Here is a 21,324-nt window from a genome sequence, read left to right on the forward strand (position 1 = left end):
CATCAGTACAGCTGAGTGTGTAGCAGGTTCAGCTCTGCTTCATCTCGGCATAGGAATGCATTGACCAGTGTTGATTGGCCGAATGCCGTACTTCTGTATGGCATTCGGCCAATCAACGCTGGTCAATGCATTCCTATGGGAAAAAGTCAGCTCGCGCATATCGCAAGCTGACAGGGATCCCGATGAGATGGAGCCCCAAACAGTTGTGTGAGTAACATTCCCCCCTAAATAAAGGTAATCCCTAGCTAACCCTGCCTGTACATCTATCCCTGTCTCAGTCACACACTTCACAGTCCCAAATTAGTCGAATGGTAAATCCACCATTCGTCTAAATTGGAGGTTATCAGTTTCCGGCCGCCAATTACTTTTTCTGATTTTTTTTCACTGCCTCCGTTGTCTAAGTTCCTGTCTCACCTCCCCTGCACAGTTATTGGTGCAAAAAACACGCCAGGGAGGTGGGAGGGGATACGAATTTTTACTGCGTTTGCGGCCTTGTATTCGATTGTAATCGAATATCCCGAACGGCCTGAAATTCGATCGAATCTGTATTCGATCGAATGGAGTTCGCTCATCTCTACAGGTCACAGTTGTGAACCTAGCGTTAGATGTCTTTAAAAAAAAAAAGAGCTGAGACAAGTGAACAACATGACTTGCGGCTTGAAAAGGAACAGATGAGACAGGCTAAATGTAAGGCAGCTGAGACATCAGAGCAACGGGAATATCGTCTTCACAAGAATCAGATAAGGCAGGCTGAAGCAAGGAATACAAACACATCTGAACAAAAGGATGAACGTTCTGAAAATGACTGTGAACGACATACGCAACAGGGCTGCCTGGTCTAGCGCCACATACATGTCCATTGATTGAGTCATGGAGAGTGAACAAGCCGTAACGTATCCATTGGAGTTCCTCAATTCTTTGGAGCCTCCTGGAATGCCACCGCATAAGCTCACTTTAAAAATAGGAGCCACAATAATTTTCCTTCGGAACCTTGACCCACCAAAAATGTGTAACAGCACAAGATTGTGCATTAAGAGTCTCCTGCCCAATGTTATTGAAGCCACTATTCTTATGGGAAACTCTAAGGCTGTATTCACACAGAGTAACGCCAGGCGTTTTTTGTGTGTTTTTTGCACATAGCGCCGCGTTTACGCCGCGTAGCGCCGCGTTAACGCCGCGTATACGCCGCGTTAACGCCGGGCAACGCCACCGCTAAATAGCGCGGCGTTAACGCGGCGTATACGCGGCGTTAACGCGGCGCTACGCGGCGTAAACGCGGCGCTATGTGCAAAAAACACACAAAAAACGCCTGGCGTTACTCTGTGTGAATACAGCCTTAGGGAGCGAATGTTTTCATTCCACTTATTCCTTTGCTACCAAGCGATATGCCCTTCAATTTTAAGCGTCTGCAGTTCCCAATCTGACTTGCATTTTCTATGACTATAAATAAAGCACAAGGTCAATCACTTAAAGTAGCCGGCATTAATTTGTAGAGCCCGTGTTTTTCTCATGGACAGTTGTACGTTGCTTGCTTTTCAGTGGGTAACCCCAAAAATCTTTTCATATACAGGTATGCACCTGAAGGTGAAACCAGAAACATTGTTTACCAAAAAGCACCACAATAGATAGTTGTATAACTGTAAATCAATTTTACTCTTTTGTCTGTGAGCTACTTATAGATTACACTGGAGGGAGGGGGGAAGAGTTATACTATGTTGTTAATTGGGTGTAAAAGTTTTATATGTTTGTGTAAGGGGCAGAAATTTTAATTTTTGTTAAAAAAAATAGTTCAAAAATAGTAATAGTTTATACTACACAATATGTATTCAATATATAAAATCAATAAAAATGTTGAAATTAAAAAAAAAGTTTGTTGTTCACATCAATGTTACGACAAATTAGTAAAATGGCAAAATAATAAAAATTTAAAGTGGAAATAAAGATTTACTGCAGCGCTCTGAATATGTCAATTTATGTGAAAATTTTACTTTAGCATAACCAACAATTCAACATATTTTTTGTGAGCGAACCCGCGGGTATTCTACTAGTTCTGAATATTGAAGACTTTTTCCTTTATGCCTCTTGACAGTATGACTATCAGTAATTGACAGGTATTTTTTCAATACACAGTCATAGATGGAGGGCAATCAGTCACTGATAGAAAGTCATCTAGCCATGAGGGTGGTCCCTAAGCATAGAAAAAGCAAATGTATACATGAATAAATTACAAGTTACATTATGTACATCAGTTTTGTCAAGAGAATGAATGTCAGTTTAGGAGAGAGAAAAAGAGGGGTAGGGAAAGAGGCCTTTTCTCTGGTACAATATTGCAAATATTTTGCTGTACAACTGATTTTATGAACATTTTGCAAAATACTTTATATTTAGATATCCCCTGCTTTCTTTTCCACTGTGCTTTGAGAGTATTAACCTCAACAAAGCATCACATGGGCAGCTACATACAGTACCACCTTTGCCTGCTGGCAGAGCAATGTACCGTATATACTCGAGTATAAGCCGAATTTTTCAGCCCAGTATTTGAGCTGAAAAAGCCCCCCTCACCTTATACTCGAGTTTTTTTTAGGAGGGGGGGGTCTATGACCAGCCACATATTAATATATAGAATCTCCCATAAAATAGTGCAAAAAAAAAAAAAAAAAAGATTAAAAAAATTAAAAAATAAAAGTTGTAAATCCCTCCTTTCCCTAAAATACATATGAAAGTAGAAAATTACTATGAAACACATACACATTAGGTATCCCTGTGTCTAACAGTGCCTGGTCTACTGAATATAGGGGATCTGCAGTGCTCCTGTTCCGTCGGGAAGGGGTTAATAGGAGCACTGCAGGTACCCTATATTCAGCCAGGCTGAATTCCAAGTGGGGGAAGAAAAAACAGTCCTCAAGCTCAGGGAAGGGGCAGACAGACAACCAAAACACCCCCTCCCCTTCCCCAGCACCCAGCAACTACTGCACCCAAAAACTCCCACCATGTTAATTTTTGAAATTTTCCAGTAGCTGCTGCATTTCACCCCCTCGGCTTATACTCGAGTCAATAAGTTTTCCCAGTTTTTTGTGGTAAAATTAGGGGCCTCGGCTTATATTCGGGTCGGCTTATACTCGAGTATATACGGTAATAATCATCCCTTGTATAGTCATCTAAATAAATTAAGAGACTAGAAGTATAGAGTAAGGGAGACCATTTTGACTGTGTGACAGTAGTCCTGTCAGTGGTCACCATCAATAGCTGTGATAGTAATGTCTGCCCTCTACCCCCGCCCCCATCCTGTAGCAAGCTTCTGTGGTAATAGGTGAGAAACTGACACAGAACACACTGTAAACTTTAGTTTTGGATGAAGTGCCCCTTTAAATGAAGCTGGCACAATCCATGGAAATATCTGGAAATATTAGACATTTAGTATCCTACACAAAAATATATAGGGCAATTTCGGGTAGTGCTATCAATACAAACTTCATCAGCCTCAACAGGCCAACTACCACACAAAAGACAACAATATTCTAAAATATATAAATTTATTGAAGAATATATTAATAAATAATACATATAAATTCAGAGATAAGTGGTGTACACCACTTATCTCTGAATTTATATTTATTATTTATTAATATATTCTTCAATAAATTTATATATTTTAGAATATTGTTGTCATTTGTGTGGTAGTTGGCCTGTTGAGGCTGATGAAGTAAATATTAGACATTATTGTTCTAATCCTGTAATACTTTTTAAGCATACTTTAAGATGACACACTTTTATATGTTTTGATTTAGACCCGTTTTTATTTTGTTTGTACCATCAGCTGTTAAAATTGCAACACGAATGCAGAAGAAAATCACTGCCAAGAGGGAGCAGATTGATATGTTACAAAGCAGGATACATTTCTTGGAAGAAGCCTTGTCCAGTGCTACAAAGGTAACTTTTTATTTTTACATAACTACTAGAGATGAGCGAAAACTAAAATGTTCGAGGTTCGAAATTCGATTCGAACAGCTGCTCAATGTTCGTGTGTTCGAACGGGTTTCGAACCCCATTATAGTCTATGGGGAACATATACTCGTTAAGGTGGAAACCCAAATCCGTGTCTGGAGGGTCACCAAGTCCACTATGACACCCCAGGAAATGATGCCAACACCTCTGGAATGACACTGGGACAGCAGGGGAAGCATGTCTGGGGGCATCTAACACACCAAAGACCCTCTATTACCCCAACATCACAGCCTAACAACTACACACTTTACACACTCAATACCACCTCTCTGACAGTAGGAAAACACCTGGAAACATGTGTATTTGGCACTTGCAGTGAGGAGAGCTTGTCACCAGCAGTGAATTTGGCCCTTGTAGTAAGTTGAGGTTGGCACCAACATTTGTTTTGAAAATCAGGGTGGATTGAGCCTCTAACCAGCAGAGTTTGGGCAAATTCATGGTGGAGGGAGCATCTAAACACCCCAGTTTGGGCAAATTCATGGTGGAGGGAGCCTCTAAAAACCCCAGTTTGGACGAATTCATGGTGGAGGGAGCCTCTAAAACCCCAGTTTGGACCAATTCATGATGGAGGGAGCCTCTAAACAGCCCAGTTTGGGCAAATTCATGGTGGAGGGAGCCTCTAACCAGCCCAGTTTGGACCAATTAATGGTGGAGGGAGCCTCTAAACAGCCCAGTTTGGACCAATTCATGGTGGAGGGAGCCTCTAAAAAACCCAGTTTGGACCAATTCATGGTGGAAGGAGCCTCTAAACAGCCCAGTTTGGGCAAATTCATGGTGGAGGGAGCCTCTAAAAACCCCAGTTTGGACCAATTCATGGTGGAGGGAGCCTCTAAAAAACCCAGTTTGGACCAATTCATGGTGGAGGGAGCCTCTAAAAAGCCCAGTTTGGGCAAATGCAAGGTGAAGGGAGCCTCTAAAAACCTCAATTTGGACCAATTCATGGTGGAGGGAGCCTCTAAATAGCCCAGTTTGGGCAAATTCATGGTGGAGGGAGCCTCTAAAAACCCCAGTTTGGACCAATTCATGGTGGAGGGAACCTCTAAAAAACCCAGTTTAGACAAATTCATGATGGAGGGAGCCTCTAAACAGCCCAGTGTGGGCAAATTCATGGTGGAGGGAGCCTCTAAAAACGCCAATTTGGACCAATTCATGGTGGAGGGAGCCTCTAAACAGCCCAGTTTGGGCAAATTCATGGTGGAGGGAGCCTCTAAAAACCCCAGTTTGGACCAATTCATGGTGGAGGGAGCCTCTAAAAAACCCAGTTTGGACCAATTCATGGTGGAGGGAGCCTCTAACCAGCCCAGTTTGGACCAATTCATGGTGGAGGGAGCCTCTAACCATCCCAGTTTGGGCAAATTCATGGTGGAGGGAGCCTCTAAACAGCCCAGTTTGGGCAAATTCATGGTGGAGGGAGCCTCTAAAAACCCCAATTTGGACCAATTCATAGTGGCGGGAGCCTCTAAACAGCCCAGTTTGGGCAAATTCATGGTGGAGGGAGCCTCTAAAAAACCCAGTTTGGACCAATTCATGGTGGAGGGAGCCTCTAAAACCCCAGTTTGGACCAATTCATGGTGGAGGGAGCCTCTAAACAGCCAAGTTTTGGGAAATTCATGGTGGAGGGAGCCTCTAAAAAACCCAGTTTGGACCAATTCATGGTGGAGGGAGCCACTAGACAGCCCAGTTTGGGCAAATTCATGGTGGAGGGAGCCTCTAAAAACCCCAGTTTGGACCAATTCATGGTGGAGGGAGCCTCTAAAAAACCCAGTTTGGACCAATTCATGGTGGAGGGAGCCTCTAAAAACCCCAATTTGGACCAATTCATGGTGGAGGGAGCCTCTAAACAGCCCAGTTTGGGCAAATTCATGGTGGAGGGAGCCTCTAAAAAACCCAGTTTGGACCAATTCATGGTGGAGGGAGCCTCTAACCAGCCCAGTTTGGACCAATTCATGGTGGAGGGAGCCTCTAAAAAAACCAATTTGGACCAATTCATGGTGGAGGGAGCCTCTAAAAACCCCAATTTGGACAAATTCATGGTGGAGGGAGCCTCTAAACAGCCCAGTTTGGGCAAATTCATGGTGGAGGGAGCCTCTAAAAAACCCAGTTTGGACCAATTCATGGTGGAGGGAGCCTCTAACCAGCCCAGTTTGGACCAATTCATGGTGGAGGGAGCCTCTAAAAAAACCAATTTGGACCAATTCATGGTGGAGGGAGCCTCTAAAAACCCCAATTTGGACCAATTCATGGTGGAGGGAGCCTCTAAACAGCCCAGTTTGGGCAAATTCATGGTGGAGGGAGCCTCTAAAAAACCCAGTTTGGACCAATTCATGGTGGAGGGAGCCTCTAACCAGCCCAGTTTGGACCAATTCATGGTGGAGGGAGCCTCTAAACAGCCCAGTTTGGGCAAATTCATGGTGGAGGGAGCCTCTAAAAACCCCAGTTTGGACCAATTCATGGTGGAGGGAGCCTCTAAACAGCCCAGTTTGGGCAAATTCATGGTGGAGGGAGCCTCTAAAAAACCCAGTTTGGACCAATTCATGGTGGAGGGAGCCTCTAAACAGCCCAGTTTGGGCAAATTCATGGTGGAGGGAGCCTCTAAAAACCCCAATTTGGACCAATTCATGGTGGAGGGAGCCTCTAAACAGCCCAGTTTGGGCAAATTCATGGTGGAGGGAGCCTCTAAAAAACCCAGTTTGGACCAATTCATGATGGAGGGAGCCTCTAAAACCCCAGTTTGGACCAATTCATGGTGGAGGGAGCCTCTAAACAGCCAAGTTTGGGCAAATTCATGGTGGAGGGAGCCTCTAAAAAACCCAGTTTGGACCAATTCATGATGGAGGGAGCCTCTAAACAGCCAAGTTTGGGCAAATTCATGGTGAAGGGAGCCTCTAAAAAACCCAGTTTGGACCAATTCATGGTGGAGGGAGCCTCTAAAAACCCCAATTTGGACCAATTCATGGTGGAGGGAGCCTCTAAACAGCCCAGTTTGGGCAAATTCATGGTGGAGGGAGCCTCTAAAAAACCCAGTTTGGACCAATTCATGGTGGAGGGAGCCTCTAACCAGCCCAGTTTGGACCAATTCATGGTGGAGGGAGTCTCTAAAAAAACCAATTTGGACCAATTAATGGTGGAGGGAACCTCTAAAAACCCCAGTTTGGACCAATTCATGGTGGAGGGAGCCTCTAAACAGCCCAGTTTGGGCAAATTCATGGTGGAGGGAGCCTCTAAAAAACCCAGTTTGGACCAATTCATGGTGGAGGGAGCCTCTAAACAGCTCAGTTTGGGCAAATTCATGGTGGAGGGAGCCTCTAAAAAACCCAGTTTGGACCAATTCATGATGGAGGGAGCCTCTAAAACCCCAGTTTGGACCAATTCATGGTGGAGGGAGCCTCTAAACAGCCAAGTTTGGGCAAATTCATGGTGGAGGGAGCCTCTAAAAAACCCAGTTTGGACCAATTCATGGTGGAGGGAGCCTCTAAACAGCCAAGTTTGGGCAAATTCATGGTGGAGGGAGCCTCTAAAATACCCAGTTTGGACCAATTCATGGTGGAGGGAGCCTCTAAACAGCCCAGTTTGGGCAAATTCATGGTGGAGGGAGCCTCTAAAAACCCCAATTTGGACCAATTCATGGTGGAGGGAGCCTCTAAACAGCCCAGTTTGGGCAAATTCATGGTGGAGGGAGCCTCTAAAAAACCCAGTTTGGACCAATTCCTGGTGGAGGGAGCCTCTAACCAGCCCAGTTTGGACCAATTCATGGTGGAGGGAGCCTCTAAACAGCCAGGTTTTGGGAAATTCATGGTGGAGGGAGCCTCTAAAAAACCCAGTTTGGACCAATTCATGGTGGAGGGAGCCTCTAAACAGCCTAGTTTGGGCAAATTCATGGTGGAGGGAGCCTCTAAAAACCCCAGTTTGGACCAATTCATGGTGGAGGGAGCCTCTAAAAACCCCAGTTTGGACCAATTCATGGTGGAGGGAGCCTCTAAAATACCCAGTTTGGACCAATTCATGATGGAGGGAGCCTCTAAACAGCCCAGTTTGGGCAAATTCATGGTGGAGGGAGCCTCTAAAAACCCCAATTTGGACCAATTCATGGTGGAGGGAGCCTCTAAACAGCCCAGTTTGGGCAAATTCATGGTGGAGGGAGCCTCTAAAAACCCCAGTTTGGACCAATTCATGGTGGAGGGAGCCTCTAAAAAACCCAGTTTGGACCAATTCATGATGGAGGGAGCCTCTAAAAAACCCAGTTTGGACCAATTCATGGTGGAGGGAGCCTCTAAACAGCCCAGTTTGGGCAAATTCATGGTGGAGGGAGCCTCTAAAAACCCCAATTTGGACCAATTCATGGTGGAGGGAGCCTCTAAACAGCCCAGTTTGGGCAAATTCATGGTGGAGGGAGCCTCTAAAAAACCCAGTTTGGACCAATTCCTGGTGGAGGGAGCCTCTAACCAGCCCAGTTTGGACCAATTCATGGTGGAGGGAGCCTCTAAACAGCCAAGTTTTGGGAAATTCATGGTGGAGGGAGCCTCTAAAAACCCCAGTTTGGACCAATTCATGGTGGAGGGAGCCTCTAAAAAACCCAGTTTGGACCAATTCATGGTGGAGGGAGCCTATAAACAGCCCAGTTTGGGCAAATTCATGGTGGTGGGAGCCTCTAAAAACCCCAGTTTGGACCAATTCATGGTGGAGGGAGCCTCTAAAAAACCCAGTTTGGACCAATTCATGGTGGAGGGAGCCTCTAAACAGCCCAGTTTGGGCAAATTCATGGTGGAGGGAGCCTCTAAAAACCCCAGTTTGGACCAATTCATGGTGGAGGGAGCCTCTAACCAGCAGAGTTGGGGGAAATCAGGGTGGAGGGAGCCTCTAACCAGCAGAGTTGGTGGAATTCAGGGTGGAGGGAGCCTCTAACCAGCAGAGTTGGTGGAAATCAGGGTGGAGGGAGCCTCTAACCAGCCCAGTTTGGGCAAATTCATGGTGGAGGGAGCCTCTAACCAGCAGAGTTGTGGGAAAGCAGGGTGGAGGGAGCCTCTAACAAGCAGAGTTGGTGGAAATCAGGGTGGAGGGAGCCTCTAACCAGCAGAGTTGTGGGAAAGCAGGGTGGAGGGAGCCTCTAACCAGCAGAGTTGTGGGAAAGCAGGGTGGAGGGAGCCTCTAACCAGCAGAGTTGGTGGAAATCAGGGTGGAGGGAGCCTCTAACCAGCAGAGTTGGGGGAAATCAGGGTGGAGGGAGCCTAGTATTAGCAGAATTTTGCAACGCTTATGGTGGATGAGTATGAGGATGCGGAGGAATTGGACAGGTTGAGTACAGAAATGGAGTTTCATGTTGGGGTGCTTTACACAGGTGGGCACAAAAATGAAGGCTCTATCCAGTGGTGGTTCATTTTTATCAAAGTGAGCCGGTCGGCACTCTCAGCTGACAGACGGGTGCGCTTGTCAGTGATGATGCCACCGGCTGCACTGAACACCCTCTCAGATAGGACGCTGGCGGCAGGACAGGACAGCACCTCCAAGGCATATAGGGCAAGTTCAAGCCACAGATCCAACTTCGACACCCAATACGTGTAGGGCGCAGAGGGGTCGGAGAGGACAGGGCTGTGGTCGGAAAGGTATTCCCGCAACATGCGCCTATACTTCTCACGCCTGGTGACACTAGGACCCTCCGTGGCGGCACTTTGGCGAGGGGGTGCCATCAAGGTGTCCCAGACCTTAGACAGTGTGCCCCTCGTTTGTGTGGCCCGGTGAGAACTTGGTCGCCTACTGGAGGAACTGCCCTCCCTGCCGCCAACGTCACATGCTGGAAACATCTCCATCATATTCTGTACCAATTGCCTGTGGCAAGCATTGATGCGATTGGCCCTCCCCTCTACCGGAATAAAAGACGAGATGTTGTTTTTATACCGGGGGTCAAGGATAGCAAAGATCCAGTACTGGTTGTCCTCCATGATTTTGACAATACGCTTGTCGGTTGTAAAGCACCCCAACATGAACTCAGCCATGTCTGCCACAGTGTTAGTTGGCATGACTCCTCTGGCCCCACCGGAAAGTTCAATCTCCATTTCCTCCTCATCCTCCATGTCTACCCATCCGCGCTGCAACAATGGGACGATTCGAAGTTGCCCGGAAGCCTCCTGTATCACCATCACATCATCGGACAACTCTTCTTCCTCCTCCTCCTCCTCCTCCATTAAACGCAGTGAAGCGGACAGATGTGTGGACCTACTCTCCAGCTGTGACGGATCGGATGCTATCCCTAACTCCTCTGTGTGATCTGAGTTATCCCTGATGTCAATCAGGGATTCTCTCAGAACACACAAGAGTGGGATTGTAAGGCTCACCATCGCATCCTCAGAGCTCACCCTCCTTGTGGACTCCTCAAAGACCCGTAGGATGTCACAAAGGTCTCTCATCCATGGCCACTCATGGATGTGAAACTGAGGCAGCTGACTTTGTGGCACCCTAGGGTTTTGTAGCTGGTATTCCATCAAAGGTCTCTGCTGCTCAACCACTCTATTCAACATCTGAAACGTTGAGTTCCAGCGTGTGGGGACGTCGCACAAAAGCCGGTGTTGTGGCACATGCAGGCATTGCTGGAGAGATTTTAAGCTAGCAGCGGCTACTGTCGACTTGCAAAAATGGGCGCACATGCGCCACACTTTCACCAGTAGCTCTGGAACATTGGGGTAGCTCTTTAGGAAACGATGCACCACTAGGTTGAAGACGTGGGCCAGGCATGGAACATGTTGGAGTCCGGCAAGCTCCAGAGCTGCTACCAGGTTCCGGCCGTTATCACAAACGACCATGCCTGGGCCCAGGTGCAGCGGCTCAAACCATATTGCCGTCTCATCGAGGAGGGCATCCCTCACCTCGGAGGCAGTGTGCTGTCTGTCCCCCAAGCTGATCAGCTTCAGCACAGCCTGCTGACGTCTACCAACGCCAGTGCTGCAACGTTTCCAACTCGTAGCTGGGGTCAATCTAACAGCGGAAGAGGAGGCGGTGGCGGAGGAGGAGGCAGTGGCAGAGGAGGAGGAGGAGGGGGGTGTTCTTCTCGTGTCCCTGCCAGGAATGTTAGGCGGGGAGACGAGGTACACCGGGCCAGTTTGGGAAGCAGTCCCAGCCTCAACTACATTCACCCAGTGTGCGTCAGTGAAATGTAGCGTCCCTGTCCGCATGCACTTGTCCACGCGTCGGTGGTCAAGTGGACCTTTGTGCAAAGCGCGGAAATAAGGGCCCGCCTGATGTTGAGTGACACGTGCTGGTGCAAGGCGGGGACGGCACACCGGGAGAAGTAGTGACGGCTAGGGACGGCATAGCGAGGTGCCGCAGTTGCCATCAGGTCCAGGAAGGCGGGAGTTTCAACAAGCCGGAACGCCAACATCTCCTGGGCCAGCAGTTTAGCGATGTTGGCGTTCAAGGCTTGCGCGTGTGGGTGGTTAGCAGTGTATTTCTGCCGCCGCTCCAATGTCTGAGAGATGGTGGGTTGTTGTAAAGAACCGCCTGATGGTGCCTTTGATGGTGCAGGAGAAGGAGATAAGACAGGAACAGGGGAGGATGAGGAAGAAGTCAACAAAGTGGCGGAGGCAGATGAAGTGGTGTCCTGCCTCGTCCTCTGGAGTGCATCGCCAGCACAGTCAGCAGTGGCAGAGGCAGAGGCAGAGGCAGTGGCAGTGGCGTGAACGGCAGGCGGCCTTTGTCCTGCCGTTGCTGCCTGCCACTGATTCCAGTGCTTGGATTCCAAATGACGGCGCATTGAAGTGGTGGACAGGTTGCTCTTCTCAGAGCCCCTAATCAATTTCGAGAGGCAAATTGTGCAGACAACACTATATCTGTCCTCGGCGCATTCCTTGAAAAAACTCCACACCTTCGAGAAACGTGCCCTCGAGGTGGGAGTTTTTCGGGGCTGGGTACGAACTGGAACATCTTGGGAGATTCCGGGTGTGGCCTGGCTTCGCCTAAGCTGCTGACCTCTGCCTCTGCCTCTAGCTACCCTTTTTGGTGCTGCACCTGCCTCAACATCCACACTACTTTCCCCGCTTGACATCCCCCCTGTCCAGGTCGGGTCAGTGTCCTCATCATCCACCACTTCCTCTTCCAACTCCTGTCTCATCTCCTCCTCTCACACAATGCGCCGGTCAACTAGATGCCCTGACGGCAACTGCGTCACATCATCGTCAATGAGGGTGGGTTGCTGGTCATTCACCACCAAATCGAACGGAGATGGAGGAGACTCTAGTGTTTGAGCATCTGGACACAGATGCTCCTCTGTTAGGTTCGTGGAATCGTGACGTGGAGGGGCAGGTTGAGGGACAATGAAAGGAGCGGAGAACAGCTCTGGGGAGCAGGGACAGTTGGGGTTATTGTTCTGTGAAGCTTGGGAATTTTGGGAGGAAGGAGGACAAGACTGTTGGGTAATAGGAGGAGAGGAGGCAGAGTCTGACTGGCTGCTGGACAATGTGCTGTAAGCGTTCTGACAGCCATTGCAAGACCTGTTCCTGGTTCTCAGGCCTACTAAGGTTTGTAACCTGCAGTTTAGTTAATGTGGCAAGCAACCCTGGCACTGTGGAGTGGCGCAATGCTTGCTGCCCCACAGGAGTTTTCACGGGACGCCCTGTGGCTTCACTGCTACCTTGCTCCCCAGAACCATTCCCCCGACCTCGCCCACGGCCTCGTCCACGTCCCTTTCCGGGAGCCTTGTGCATTTTGAATTCCCAGTTAGAAACTGGCACTATATACCAGTAGCAAAAATTGTGGGTGCACGTAACCCCAATATATTCTTTGAATTACCAGTCAGAAACTGGCACTATATGGCAGTAGCAAGAAATGAGGGTATTTGTAACCCCAATATATTCTTTGAATTCCCAGTCAGACAATGGCACTATATACCAGTAGCAAAAATTGTGGGTGCACGTAACCCCAATATATTCTTTGAATTACCAGTCAGAAACTGGCACTATATGGCAGTAGCAAGAAATGAGGGTATTTGTAACCCCAATATATTCTTTGAATTCCCAGTCAGACAATGGCACTATATACCAGTAGCAAAAATTGTGGGTGCACGTAACCCCAATATATTCTTTGAATTACCAGTCAGAAACTGGCACTATATGGCAGTAGCAAGAAATGAGGGTATTTGTAACCCCAATATATTCTTTGAATTCCCAGTCAGACAATGGCACTATATACCAGTAGCAAAAATTGTGGGTGCACGTAACCCCAATATATTCTTTGAATTACCAGTCAGAAACTGGCACTATATGGCAGTAGCAAGAAATGAGGGTATTTATAACCCCAATATATTCTTTGAATTACCAGTCAGAAACTGGCACTATATGGCAGTAGCAAGAAATGAGGGTATTTGTAACCCCAATATATTCTTTGAATTCCCAGTCAGACAATGGCACTATATACCAGTAGCAAAAATTGTGGGTGCACGTAACCCCAATATATTCTTTGAATTACCAGTCAGAAACTGGCACTATATGGCAGTAGCAAGAAATGAGGGTATTTGTAACCCCAATATATTCTTTGAATTCCCAGTCAGACAATGGCACTATATACCAGTAGCAAAAATTGTGGGTGCACGTAACCCCAATATATTCTTTGAATTACCAGTCAGAAACTGGCACTATATGGCAGTAGCAAGAAATGAGGGTATTTGTAACCCCAATATATTCTTTGAATTCCCAGTCAGACAATGGCACTATATACCAGTAGCAAATATTGTGGGTGCACGTAACCCCAATATATTCTTTGAATTACCAGTCAGAAACTGGCACTATATGGCAGTAGCAAGAAATGAGGGTATTTGTAACCCCAATATATTCTTTGAATTCCCAGTCAGACAATGGCACTATATACCAGTAGCAAAAATTGTGGGTGCACGTAACCCCAATATATTCTTTGAATTACCAGTCAGAAACTGGCACTATATGGCAGTAGCAAGAAATGAGGGTATTTGTAACCCCAATATATTCTTTGAATTCCCAGTCAGACAATGGCACTATATACCAGTAGCAAAAATTGTGGGTGCACGTAACCCCAATATATTCTTTGAATTACCAGTCAGAAACTGGCACTATATGGCAGTAGCAAGAAATGAGGGTATTTGTAACCCCAATATATTCTTTGAATTCCCAGTCAGACAATGGCACTATATACCAGTAGCAAAAATTGTGGGTGCACGTAACCCCAATATATTCTTTGAATTACCAGTCAGAAACTGGCACTATATGACAGTAGCAAGAAATGAGGGTATTTGTAACCCCAATATATTCTTTGAATTCCCAGTCAGACAAAGGCACTATATACCAGTAGCAAAAATTGTGGGTGCACGTAACCCCAATATATTCTTTGAATTACCAGTCAGAAACTGGCACTATATGGCAGTAGCAAGAAATGAGGGTATTTGTAACCCCAATATATTCTTTGAATTCCCAGTCAGACAATGGCACTATATACCAGTAGCAAAAATTGTGGGTGCACGTAACCCCAATATATTCTTTGAATTACCAGTCAGAAACTGGCACTATATACAAGTAGCAAGAAATGAGGGTATTTGTAACCCCAATATATTCTTTGAATTCCCAGTCAGACAATGGCACTATATACCAGTAGCAAAAATTGTGGGTGCACGTAACCCCAATATATTCTTTGAATTACCAGTCAGAAACTGGCACTATATGGCAGTAGCAAGAAATGAGGGTATTTGTAACCCCAATATATTCTTTGAATTCCCAGTCAGACAATGGCACTATATACCAGTAGCAAAAATTGTGGGTGCATGTAACCCCAATATATTCTTTGAATTACCAGTCAGAAACTGGCACTATATGGCAGTAGCAAGAAATGAGGGTATTTGTAACCCCAATATATTCTTTGAATTCCCAGTCAGACAATGGCACTATATACCAGTAGCAAAAATTGTGAGTGCACGTAACCCCAATATATTCTTTGAATTACCAGTCAGAAACTGGCACTATATGGCAGTAGCAAGAAATGAGGGTATTTGTAACCCCAATATATTCTTTGAATTCCCAGTCAGACAATGGCACTATATACCAGTAGCAAAAATTGTGGGTGCACGTAACCCCAATATATTCTTTGAATTACCAGTCAGAAGCTGGCACTATATGGCAGTAGCAAGAAATGAGGGTATTTGTAACCCCAATATATTCTTTGAATTCCCAGTCAGACAATGGCACTATATACCAGTAGCAAAAATTGTGGGTGCACGTAACCCCAATATATTCTTTGAATTACCAGTCAGAAACTGGCACTATATGGCAGTAGCAAGAAATGAGGGTATTTGTAACCCCAATATATTCTTTGAATTCCCAGTCAGACAATGGCACTATATACCAGTAGCAAAAATTGTGGGTGCACGTAACCCCAATATATTCTTTGAATTACCAGTCAGAAACTGGCACTATATGGCAGTAGCAAGAAATGAGGGTATTTGTAACCCCAATATATTCTTTGAATTCCCAGTCAGACAATGGCACTATATACCAGTAGCAAAAATTGTGGGTGCACGTAACCCCAATATATTCTTTGAATTACCAGTCAGAAACTGGCACTATATGGCAGTAGCAAGAAATGAGGGTATTTGTAACCCCAATATATTCTTTGAATTCCCAGTCAGACAATGGCACTATATACCAGTAGCAAAAATTGTGGGTGCACGTAACCCCAATATATTCTTTGAATTACCAGTCAGAAACTGGCACTATATGGCAGTAGCAAGAAATGAGGGTATTTGTAACCCCAATATATTCTTTGAATTCCCAGTCAGACAATGGCACTATATACCAGTAGCAGAAATTGTGGGTGCACGTAACCCCAATATATTCTTTGAATTACCAGTCAGAAACTGGCACTATATGGCAGTAGCAAGAAATGAGGGTATTTGTAACCCCAATATATTCTTTGAATTCCCAGTCAGACAATGGCACTATATACCAGTAGCAAAAATTGTGGGTGCACGTAACCCCAATATATTCTTTGAATTACCAGTCAGAAACTGGCACTATATGGCAGTAGCAAGAAATGAGGGTATTTGTAACCCCAATATATTCTTTGAATTCCCAGTCAGACAATGGCACTATATACCAGTAGCAAAAATTGTGGGTGCACGTAACCCCAATATATTCTTTGAATTACCAGTCAGAAACTGGCACTATATGGCAGTAGCAAGAAATGAGGGTATTTGTAACCCCAATATATTCTTTGAATTCCCAGTCAGACAATGGCACTATATACCAGTAGCAAATATTGTGGGTGCACGTAACCCCAATATATTCTTTGAATTACCAGTCAGAAACTGGCACTATATGGCAGTAGCAAGAAATGAGGGTATTTATAACCCCAATATATTCTTTGAATTACCAGTCAGAAACTGGCACTATATACCAGTAGCAAGAAATGAGGGTATTTGTAACCCCAATATATTCTTTGAATTCCCAGTCAGACAATGGCACTATATGGCAGTAGCAAAAATAGTGGGTGTATATAGCCCCAAATCTATTGCTAGGGGACTTGCAGTGTATTTCTGGGGTGAAGGTGGGGGGGCACACCGTTGGAACGGGTATCGGGGGTATATATAGGGTATACGGGAATACACTGTCAGTGTATTCCATTCAGGATCCTGGGAAAGCTGGGTTGCGGCGATTGAGCCCGTCAGTGCCACGTTACACTGACAAGCTTCTCCCTGGAATTTAGCTCTTACAAGAGCTGTTGTGGTTGTCTTCTCCTTCCTATCCTAGCCTGTCCCTGCCTACCCAGAATCTAAGCCCTAGCTAACTGGACGGAAACCTCCGTCCCCGGTGAATTGCAAGCTCAGAATGACGCGAAGCTGAGCGTCGCTGTTCTTTTAAATTAGAGGTCACATGTTTTCGGCAGCCAATGGGTTTTGCCTACTTTTTTCAACGTCACCGGTGTCGTAGTTCCTGTCCCACCTACCCTGCGCTGTTATTGGAGCAAAAAAGGCGCCAGGGAAGGTGGGAGGGGAATCGAGTAATGGCGCACTTTACCACGCGGTGTTCGATTCGATTCGAACATGCCGAACAGTCTAATATCCGATCGAACATGAGTTCGATAGAACACTGTTCGCTCATCTCTAATAACTACATAAAACACCATCCATATTGTAAAAGTAATTGCATTTGCAGCTTATTTCACCAATTTCCCCAAATAATGACAGTGTTGACTCTTGTATATCAAGCTTGAACTGGTCCACAGATGAACAAGTAATTTCTCTGGAGAGCCCCTGTGTCAGGTGGGCGTTCATCTCACCCTTTGTGTCGCACAACACATTCATTGTGCTTCATTCAGACACTCAAATGCATCTCAACCAGGCTATGAACTAGTATGCTATACTGTTTTTCTGTGATATATATTTTTTTATTTTTGTTAATTATACTTTTGTAGTTTTTTTTTATTTATTTCAATAACCGGGACAATGTAAACAAAAAGGATGGGATTTTTTTTTTTTTATGGCACAAAACACTGCTAAAGGATAATAGAACTTTGGAGGAGTTTTTATTTTTGCTTTATATACTGTAGGTCCTTACAGTTTTAGTAGAGGACCACCATGACGTGTAAAGTTACTGTATTGTCTGCAAGCTGTTAAGAAATGACCCAGTTTATTTTTGTATACTGCAGATTCTTTGGTAGGCTGAGATTGACATCTAGGTGCACAGTCAGGTCAACTAGAACCAATCCTCCCTGGGCCCGATCTTCTACTAACTACTAACAGGACCGAGGACAGAAACAATCAGAGGCAAGGGCTAGGCAGCAAGCTACTACTGAAAAATAAATTTATGTTGGTGACATTTTAGGATTTGCCAACGAGTGTCAGAAAATAACTGCACATAGCTGTATAGTGAGTTTTATTGGTGGGCCCTAGTCCAGCACTGTTGTCACATGAAGAATATTTAACCTGTTTGATGTCATGGACAATTTCGACTGTAGTATCTAAAGGTTTGTTATCTCTTGCTGCCTCCCTCATTTGTTCCCCCAATGGGAGAGCTGATATGCTGTCTGCCATGTGCTGACAGCCAGAATACACCGCAGTAAATTTAAATTAAGCACATCCAGTTATAAAGGGTCTAGATTCTTACTTGTGTAAACAAATACAAATGAAAAACTATACACGTTTGGTGTCAACATATTTGTAACCACCTCTTTAACAGCCATCGCAATAAAAAACAGCTCATGTCGTACAAAATAAAGCTAAAAAAACACACAGAAATGCTGTTTTGTGATCATCTTGCTGCACATAACATGTAATAAAAAGTTGTCAATATCCGGGAATGGTATCAGTAAAAGTCTTTTCACCAGACTTCAAAGAGCTTTATTGATGGAAAAATATAGTAGTTAATAAGTTATGATAATTAGAGATGAGCAAGTAGTGAAATATTTGAAAATTCGATTCGAGTAGACCTCAATATTCAACTATTCGTTCGAATATCGAATCCCATATAGTCTATGGGAAAAACATGCTCGTTTCAGGGAAACCAAAATTCGACCAATTGGAGTCACCAAGTCCACAATGACACCTCAGGAAATGATGCCAACACCTCTGGAATGCAACTGGGTCAGCAAGGGAAGCATGCCTGGGGGCATCTAACTTGCCCAAGTCCCAGTATTATTATTATTGCTGCTGCCACGACTACTACTGATATAGTCAGCTAATGACTGTATACGTTTTTTTTTTGTCCTAGTTCCTGTCCCACCTCCCCTGTATAGTTATTGGTGTAAAATAAAAAGCCAGGGAAGGTGGGAGGGGAATCAAATTTTTACTGCGTTTATCCCTTGATATTCGACCGAGTACAAGTATTTCAAATACTGTAGTATTTGATCGAATACCTACTCGATTGGATACTACTCGCTCATCTCTAATGATAATCTTTAAAATTCTGTAACATGTCTTTTGTTATGCTTTTGTCAGGATAAAAATATTCTAAAAGTGGAGCGAAAAAAGTTAATGAAGGAGTGCGTTCATGAAGCTTCTGAGAGGTTCAAGCTTTCTGAAACTTTTGAGATTCTCAAGACTGAAAATACCACCCTTAAAGGGAACTTAACAAGAACTGAAGCTGCCTTAGAAAAGGTAATGTATTTGATAAACTAGGTTCACAAAACCTTTTACCATGGAGAAACATTTTTTTTTTTACAATTTTTTTTATAGTCGTGTATCAAATAATCATAATTTCTAGATTAGCAACACGTTGTTAAATCTCTGCCCTTGCTGCATACTGGTAGATTTTCTAACTTTGTTGATTTGAACCTCACCAGTCAATCTGTAGTGATGTTGGGGCCTTACCAGAAGAGAAATGCTGCAATAAACATACATATGCCACTGTGCTGTTCTTATAATAAATACCCTCACCAGTGGCAACCACATAAAACAGTACAACACACCTAATACGTGTAGCACCACCAAATACCTCATGGTGGCACATCTCCCCATCAGTGGCAAGTACCAACATCCAGCAAAAAATACCTCCCATAAGAAATAAACATGACAGTGTAGCAGAAACCCATTAATTTACAGTATGGATTAATGTTTAAGCTATGTAATAAATAATTTAATATATAACTAAATACTTAGATGGAGAACTAACATAAAGTGACTGATATGGCCACATTTATACACTGCAGTGTTTATCACAGTTGTCAGAATGCCAAGCAGTAATCCAACATCTGGAGCAAGAAACAATGCGACTGAGGTTACAGCACACACTGGATTTACAGGTAAATAATAAAGCGTTGCTATTGTGTTATATTCTCTTGCTTCAATGGCAAAACCTGCTAAGGTGTTGTCTAACTTGGATAGTTTGTTCTACATATGAGTCTTATGAATCATTGTTGCTTATTCCAAATTGTTTTGCTGTTTGTCACCAACATAAACAATTGCCACTTTGTTTCGGACAAACTAACACGTTTTGCCCAGGGAAAATACAGACGAAACACATGTTTTTTTCGTAACATCACTTGACATCAGCCACTCAGCCAATAGACAGTGGTATTTGGAGTGCAGTTTGTTTTTTGAACATCATGCTATCATGTCCTGAAATGTCAGTAAAATGGAATTCACAGACAATTGATACCATTTTTGAAAATATACCACTGAAGGGATTTATGAAGTGGTATAGTGAGCATTTTTAACCATTGAGCGTTCCATTAATTTAATTCCAGAAATGAATGCGCAGCTGATAATGAACAGTGAAAACTGCAATTTTTCCAGAAATATGACATTTGGTGATATTTTTGTTTTGTTTTGTTTTTTTGTCTTCACATTGTACAAACTATGTTTTGTAATTTTTCTGATGATGTAGCCATATGAGGTTTTTTTGTGGGATGAAGTGCTTTTTGTAATGACACAATTTTTGGGTGCTTATAACTTATTGAATACATTTTATCAACACTTTTTTTGTGGTGAATTTAGGAAAGAAAAAAAAAAACATCAATTCTGGCATTGCATTTTACCTTTAAAATTTTTTGCCATGCAGCGTAAAGCATAATTAACATGTAACCTTTATTCTGTGGATCGGTACTATTGCAGTGATGCAAAATAAAGAAATAACTGCTCAAACCCAGCAAAAGTGAAAATGGAATGGAAACATACTTGAGTAGGCTGCTTCGGAAAGATCCTTGACCGGAAAGGATATAATTCGTATCAAAAGCAATAAAATATCCAGCGCCAAAAAACTTGATTAAAACTTCACCTTTACTTAATCCATGTTAAAAAAAGATTACAAAATGGATCCAAGTATGCAATACAAAATAGCTGTTTTGTATTGCATACTTGGATCCATTTTGTAATCTTTTTTTAACATGGATTAAGTAAAGGTGAAGTTTTAATCAAGTTTTTTGGCGCTGGATATTTTATTGCTTTTGATACTATTACAGTGATACCTAATTTATATATTTTTTTTATTTGTTACAAATTCTGCAGAACAAAAACTCATTTGTGGACATAAATCAATTAATTTTGCATTGCCATGTTCTGAAATGAGTGACATATTTACATGAAAAGTGCGACATGCAAAAGTATTCATCCTCCCTACATCAGTACTTTGTAGAGCCTCCTTTGGCTGCAATTACAGCTGCAAGTCTTTTGGGGTATTTCTCTACCAGCTTTGTGCATCTAGAGACTGAGATTTTTGGCTATTCTTCTTTGCAAGATAGATGAAGCTCAGCCAGATCGGATGGAGACCGTCTGTAAACAGCAATTTTCATGTCTTGCCACATATGCTTAATGGGATTTAGGTCTGGACGTTAACTGAGCCATTCTAACACATGAATATTCTTTGATCTAAACCATTCCAC

General features: G+C 44.0%; 1 protein-coding gene across 1 annotated transcript in view; it reads left to right on the top strand.

Annotated features, from left to right (window-relative positions):
• The window catches only part of CCDC158 (coiled-coil domain containing 158), a 112,983-nt gene that overhangs the window by 46,493 nt on the left and 45,166 nt on the right, over positions 1 to 21,324 (top strand). Inside the window, 3 exon segments of the mRNA XM_075283280.1 lie at positions 3,818 to 3,930; positions 18,944 to 19,102; positions 19,654 to 19,746. Coding sequence (XP_075139381.1) covers positions 3,818 to 3,930; positions 18,944 to 19,102; positions 19,654 to 19,746 — 365 coding nt within the window.

The sequence above is a fragment of the Leptodactylus fuscus genome, chromosome 1 (genome assembly GCF_031893055.1).
Source record: "Leptodactylus fuscus isolate aLepFus1 chromosome 1, aLepFus1.hap2, whole genome shotgun sequence".
NCBI classification, from domain to species: Eukaryota; Metazoa; Chordata; class Amphibia; order Anura; family Leptodactylidae; genus Leptodactylus; species Leptodactylus fuscus.